Source organism: Chiloscyllium plagiosum, chromosome 42, assembly GCF_004010195.1.
Source record: "Chiloscyllium plagiosum isolate BGI_BamShark_2017 chromosome 42, ASM401019v2, whole genome shotgun sequence".
NCBI classification, from domain to species: Eukaryota; Metazoa; Chordata; class Chondrichthyes; order Orectolobiformes; family Hemiscylliidae; genus Chiloscyllium; species Chiloscyllium plagiosum.
In genome coordinates this window covers 15361335-15368287 of record NC_057751.1, presented here as the reverse complement: position 1 = coordinate 15368287, position 6953 = coordinate 15361335, and the positions used below count along the sequence as shown (strand labels likewise).

The following is a 6953-nucleotide window of genomic DNA, read 5'->3' as shown; positions in this document are numbered from 1 at the left end:
CCCTCCTCTCCCCCCTCCTTGAAATCCTGCAGTGATTTTCTTGTCTCCTGCCAACTTTTTGGTCTTGGGAATTACAGATGGAGTAAAACCGAATGGCTTTGTTTATTATTTGTCTGAAAGACCCTGGCAGGTTTTGATACCTGTGCTTTGATTTATTTTTTTACCCATTGCAGGTTAACACAAAATGAACGTGCTGAATGAAATTTCCAAGGAGACAGTGGCACGGCCACTGAGCCGGAGCGAAGTGCTGGGGATGCTCTTCCGTCTCACTTTGTTTGGTGCTGCCACATACTTTGGTATCAAATGGATGGTGGATACCATAGATCCGACACGGAGACAGAAGTTGGAGGACAAGAAAAAGGTATGATTGTGAAATATGAGCCACTGTGAACTACTGGTAATCTGTCTGTAGAAATAAAATTGTTCGGGATTGTGATGAGGCGACGAGATCACAAAAGTGTATCTCAAATCTATTTGAGGTTGGTCCATCGTGTCATCATCAGAAGTGTGGTTTAATAGTTTCAATCTCCATCTTGTACGATCACCATGCCCTTCAGAAGAATCATCTCATTGTGATTTCAGAAGTTATTGCTAAGAGAAATATTAATTTGGTGTGGCTGTTGGTTGCACCTGTTGATCAAGGGAATAAAAGGTGTGGGCTGCCATTTCAACAGACATTGCTGGAAAAACATAGTATGTATGGTAGCACCTGGGGGGAGAAAGCAGAGTTTACATCTTGGGTCCACTGACCCATCTTCAGAAGTTGACCCAAAATGTTAACTCTGCTTTGTCACCACAGATGCGGCCAGACCTGCTGTGTTTTCCCAGCAGTTTTGACTTTGGTTTCTGATTCAACTATCCGGAGCTCTTTGTTGCCATTTCAACCCCTCCCTGTCCCTCATTATTTCAATAAATTTGGACACACATTGTATAGTTTATAATGTCCACTGGTGTCATGCTTGACTGCAGCCAACATATGTTATTTGAACTGTTCTCTAGGCAGCAAAGCTAATGAAAAAGATTGGTGTGGAAGGGATCAAGCTTTCAGAACATGAATTGACAATAGCGTCTCATTTGGTGGATCCCAGAACACTGAAGGGGGTGAGTGGTTTCTCCTGATGTCTTTTGACTTATTAAATCAATGACGTGTCATTGGAAAGCGACTGATCTCAGTCCGGTCTGTGCTGTTGCACGTTGCACTCTGAGCTGTTCTGAGTTACAAGCTCACGTCCGGCTTCCATCTCCTAACTCATTGCAGCTGCTGTCAAGGAAAGTGTCAAGTAACAACACAAAGGAAGAAGAGCTGTCTATGGACTTGCTGAGGAGCCTATTTCAACGCAAAGCGTGTTGATGTGCACAAGTTGCTCAAAATCAGCGAAATCCTGTGTTAGAGTGACAGTGAGGGGATAATGGTCCATTGGAAAGGTTTCACTTGAAGAGGCACGCTCTGAACTGTTGTTGACTTTCAGCACTGAAGATGGACTCTGATCCTAGGGCCAGTTGCTGTCAAATCAATATGTAACTATCCTTGTGAGGTTGCAAATACATTCTCGAGGACAAGTTCATGATAAGACTGCCTGTCCGGCATAGTCCTACTGTATGTTTGCTATTACACAGAATGAGGTATTTGTTTGAATCATCTTTTGGGAGTGGAACTAAGCTGTACTTGACTGCGGGTTTTTTGACTCCATCTGTGTTACTCCATCAATACATTTTTTTTTGATTTTTGAGCCCAAAATTTAAATTGGGACAACACTGAAAGAGGACTTCAGGTCAGGTCAGATGTTAAAACATCAGGTTGGATAGGTGGTTTTAAGTGGACACTGAATTTTAGCTCTGAATAACCATCTAGTTTGAGATTGTCAGATGTTAAAATGGAAATCTCTGAAACAATAATCAAACTTGCCCATTCGGTTTGGATGGGGAGAGGCTGAATAGGCTGAGGCTATTTTCCCTGGAATGTCAAAGGCTGAGGGGTGACCTTAGAGAGTATTTTAAAATCATGAGGGGCATGAAGAGGGTAGGGTAGGTAGTCAGTCAAAGCCATTTCCCCAGGATGGGGGTGTCCAAAACGAGAGGGGCAAGATTTAAAAGTGATCGAAGGAGCAACTTTTTCACGCAGAAGGCGGTGCGTGTGTGGATTGAGCTGCCAGAGGATTTGAAAGGCATCTAGACGAGTATATGAACAGGAAGGGTGAAGAAAGCAATGGGCCAAATGCTGGCAAATGGGACAAGATGAATTTAGATGACCTGGTTGGCGTGGATGACTTGGACCAAATGGTCTATTTCCATGCTGTTTCTATGATTCTGTGAATGGAGGCAGAACTGAGTGACCTTGAAGCAATGGAAATATTATATTGACCCAACAATGCAACAAAAGGAAGAGGGTCAGAATCGATGGGTTAGTTGTCTTTTATAGCAATGCTTGTGGGCCAAGAGGAACAGGAATGAGCGTGTTTCCTCCACCTGCAACAACCCAGCCAGCAAATCCTTCCTCTGTCAATTAGACACCCTTCTCCTCCTACTCCACTCCCCCCTCCCAAGAATCACACTCACCCCTCGAACTGAACTAATCAGTTTAGGCTTCTGGTCAATGGCTTCATAAGCACATCAGTCAGGAGACAGGAACTATCCTCCAAGTGAGCCTGACTGTTAATTTCTGCAGATATTCAGGAAATGCATTTGTCTGCGTATCCCAGCTTGCATTATCACCACCACCCTGCCCAACAGAACTCTCTACTAGATGAAAGATGTGATTCAAAAATCCCAAAGCATGACCTGGAAAAAAAATCCTGGCAATTTATACTGTCCTGCCTATTGTCTCCAGTTAAAATAGGTTAAGTGCTCATTCATTGCACTTTCATTTAGATTGCCACATTTGGGTACTTAACCGTCAATGCTCCTTGCCTTTATTTCTTGACCCATTCCAATAGGTGACGTGGCGGGACATTGCTGGGCTGGATGAAGTTATTACTGAATTGCAAGAAACAGTAATTCTCCCATTCCAGAAGAGACACTTATTCCGTGAATCCAAACTCTTGCAGCCACCGAAAGGTGAGGCTCGGTTTGTACTTGAAATCGACTCCGGGTAAGAGCTGACGTGCAATGCCGAGCTTTAGTGATGATGCGTGTGTTTCAGTGTGAGATTGAGTGGTATTTAACAAACAGAACATAGTAACGGCGTTTGAAAATTCTTCAGATACAGCATGGGGTGAAATGCAGTATCAAGCTTTTTCGTAGAATTCCTGCAGTGGAGATAGAGGCTATTTGGCCCTTCGATTCTGCATGGACCCTCTGAAGTGCATCCTACCCAGACCATCTCCAGTTCCCATAGCCTTGAGTTGATCATGGCTAAACCACCGAGCTTGCACATTCTGGAACACTGTGGACAATTTAGCACAGCTGACCCGACCCATCCTGCACATGTTTGGACCGTGGGTGAGGGGGGAAACTGCATCACTCCAGCAGGAGCTGACATGCAGACTCCGCAAAGGCAGTCGCCCAAAGCTGGTATCAAACCTTGGTCCCTGGTGCTGTGAGGCATCAGTGCTAACAACTTCATGCCCTTTGAAACCAAAAATAAAACTTTCTCTACTCTTCTGAACTGCGAGTAAAGTTTCCTCGATACTGTCCCCATCAAACACTCCCAGAACCGGTACAGGATAGAGTTCGATACTGTGCAAAGCTCCCTCTCAAGGTAGTGTCCAGGCAAGGACAGACTTGTTTCTATTTTTCTGACAGCACTATGTTTTTTGAGTGATCAGTGTCTTGGCTTCCACAGCTTTGTGTTTCAACAGCAAGTCTAGTTCCTATCCATGAGTTTGGAAAATCTCCCTAAAACACAAAATGAAAGATCTACCAGTGTCAGAACAGTGCAAAGCTACATGATTCTGTAGCAAATGGTTGTGCTTGAAGACCATCAAACTGAAACATTGGCTGATTTTCTTGTTCACATCCTGACTGTCCATCCACATTGGATTTCATGTCGGATCCTTCTTTGTCTGGCTACATACAGGTGTGTTGCTGTATGGCCCTCCTGGTTGTGGGAAGACCCTCATTGCTAAAGCTACGGCAAATGTCTCCGGCTGCCATTTCATCAACATGCAGGCCTCCACATTAACTGATAAATGGTATGGAGAGTCGCAGAAGCTGACAGCTGCCGTCTTCTCTTTGGCTGCAAAAATTGAGCCTTGTATTGTCTTCATCGATGAAATAGGTAGGTACTGACTCGCTAGAGACTGGTTACTCATCAAGAACATTTTTCCCAAGGATCTGACAGAAAGGGGTATCTGTTGTTACATGTATAAACCACTTTTTTACCTCTTTGATTTGATTTAAGCCTGAAACTCTTGGTCATCTGTTAGTCAGAGTTATCTCTTGCGCACCCAAGCAGAGAAACGTTGTGCTGTGTGGTGCACAGATTATTGAAGGGGGCAGGGAAGTTGAGAAAGCACTTATTGAAGAATATGGGATCGGACACTTTATAATAGGGGAATGGAGTACAGAAGCAAGGGATTTATTACAACGCCGTGTGAAACACTGGTTTGACAGCAACTGGAGCATCTTGTTCATTTCTGGGCATCACACATTAGGAAAGGGCATGATAGTCATTTGGACAGGACGTTGAAAGAATTCAGGAGAATTGTTCCAAAGACTTGCATTTATCAAGAAGATCTTAATGTAGAAGCAGGCCGTTCGGCCCATTGAGTCCTCTCTCCTATTCATGCAGATCGTGGCTGAACTGATTATCCTGGGACTCCACTTTCCTGCCTTTTCCCCATAACCTTTTTCTAATTAAAAAATGTCTGTCTCCGCCTTGAGTGTACTTAATAACCCAACCTTGACAGCCCTTCATGGTCAAGGATTCCACTGATTCACTCCTCTCTGAGAAGAAATTACCCCTCACCTCTGTGTTGAGTGGGCACCTCCTCACTCTGAGATTACACCCTCTGGTCTGAGACTCTCCCACAAGAGGAAACAACCTCTCCGCATCTATACTGTCAAGGCCCTGAAGAATCTTGTGTTTAAACAAGGTCGCCTCACATTCTTCTAAACTCTTGAGTACAGGCCAACCTACTGACCCTCTCCTCCTCCTGGTATCAACCTAGTGAACCTTTATCAGGTCTGACTCCAATGCTGGTAGATGCCCAAAACTGTTCTCAGTATTCCAGCTATGACTCGTGCCTTGTATAATTTTAGCAGGACTTCCCTATTTTTACTCTCAATCCTCTTTACAGGGTTGGAGAACTTCAGACAGCCTCCTTGGTGAGGTTAAAGCTGAGAGCAGATTTAATCGATGTGCTCAAAACCATGAGTTTGGAGAAAGTTGATAAAAAGAAACTATTGGTGGATGGATGGAAATGGGACACTGGCAGAAAGAAAGGCCAATAATTTTAAATCAATGTCTTAGAGTCATAGAGATGTACAGCACAGAAACAGACCCTTCCGTCCAACCCGTCCATGCCGACCAGATATCCCAACCTAATCTAGTGCCACCTGCCAGCACCTGGCCCATCTCCCTCCAAACCCTTCCTATTCACATACCCACCCAGATGCCTCTTAAATGTTGCAATTGTACCAGCCTCCACCACTTCCTCTGGCAGCTCATTCCATACACGTACCACCCTCTGTGTGAGAAAGTTGCCCCTTTTATATCTTTCTCGTCTCGCCCTAACCCTATGCTCTTCTACTTCCGGTTTCCCCCACCCCAGGGAAAAGATTTTGTCTGTTTATCCTATTCATGCCCCTCGTGATTTTATAAACCTCTCTAAGGTCCTTCCTCAACCTCCGACGCTCCTGGGAAAACAACCCCAGCCTGTTCAGCTTCTCCCGATAGCTCAAACCCTCCAGTCCTGGCAACATCCTTGTAAATCTTTTCAAGTTTCCCAACATCTTTCCGACAGGAAGGAGACCAGAATTGCACGCAATACTCCAACAGTGGCCGAACCAATGTCCTGTACAGCCGCAACATGACCTCCCAACTCCTGTACTCAATACTCTGACCAATAAAGGAAAGCACAACCAAATGTGCATGAAGCTAATGAAATGTGCTGCCTAAGAATGTGGTGGAGGCAGATTTGGTCAGGAATTTCGAAAGAGAATTGGATAATTATCTGGAGAGAGCCGATTTGCAGCATTGCCGTGGGGAGAAGGCAGAGAATTGTTGTGGGCTAAATGGGCATCTCCATGTGCTGTAACCAGTCAATGATTCTAAAGAACTGTGGATGCTGTAAATCGGAAACAAAAACAGAACTTGCTGAAAAAAGCTCTGGCAGCATCTGCGGAGAGAAAGCAGAGTTAACAGTTTGGGTCGAATGATCCTTCCTCAGTGATTCTACATCACTCAAACCTGTCCAAAAGGTTAGTACCACAAGGCTTGTTAACCTGGCTAATGTGTAACCACTTCACAATCTGGCTTTTTTAACCCTTTGCTTCACGCCAGTCTGTATACCTTTGATCTTCACCATTGTCAGATTCCTTTCTGCGGAACCGCTCCTGTAGTGACCATGAGGCAACAGCCATGATGAAAGCACAGTTCATGAGCCTGTGGGATGGATTGAGCACTGACGCAGATTGCCAGGTAGATGGGGTTCTGCCTGAAACCAACAGGTTAAGAGGTAAAACTTTGAACATAGATAAAGCAGTGTGGAATATCTGTATTCCTTATCACAGACAACAGTAAAATGGTACTTCCATCAAAGTGAATGAGAAAGGAAGTGCACCCAATGATTTGATTAGAAGTTAATTATTTCAAATCTTGCACAATCAATTCAATTGTTCAATTTCTACCTCTGACGACCCCTTCTCCCGCCTCCAACACACCCCATCCACCTGGACACCCCGTGCTGGCCTCCGACCTGCCCTCGACCTCTTCATAGCAAACTGCCGCCGCGATATTAACCGCCACCTGAACTCCCCCACCCCTCTCACCCACTCCAACCTCTCACCCTCGG

The 6953-nt window shown here is 44.8% G+C and overlaps 1 protein-coding gene across 4 annotated transcripts in view; it reads left to right on the top strand.

The window, feature by feature from the left end:
- The window catches only part of LOC122543171 (outer mitochondrial transmembrane helix translocase-like), a 22198-nt gene that overhangs the window by 4097 nt on the left and 11148 nt on the right, over positions 1–6953 (top strand). For all 4 annotated transcript variants that reach the window (XR_006309939.1, XM_043681593.1, XM_043681592.1 and 1 more), the window contains exons 2-6: positions 174–361; positions 1000–1101; positions 2934–3054; positions 4016–4216; positions 6474–6580. Coding sequence is in view for 3 of the 4 variants with exons in the window: in XM_043681593.1 (XP_043537528.1) it covers positions 185–361; positions 1000–1101; positions 2934–3054; positions 4016–4216; positions 6474–6580 (708 nt within the window). In the remaining variant the exon portion in view is untranslated. The remainder of the gene's footprint in view (positions 1–173; positions 362–999; positions 1102–2933; positions 3055–4015; positions 4217–6473; positions 6581–6953) is intronic.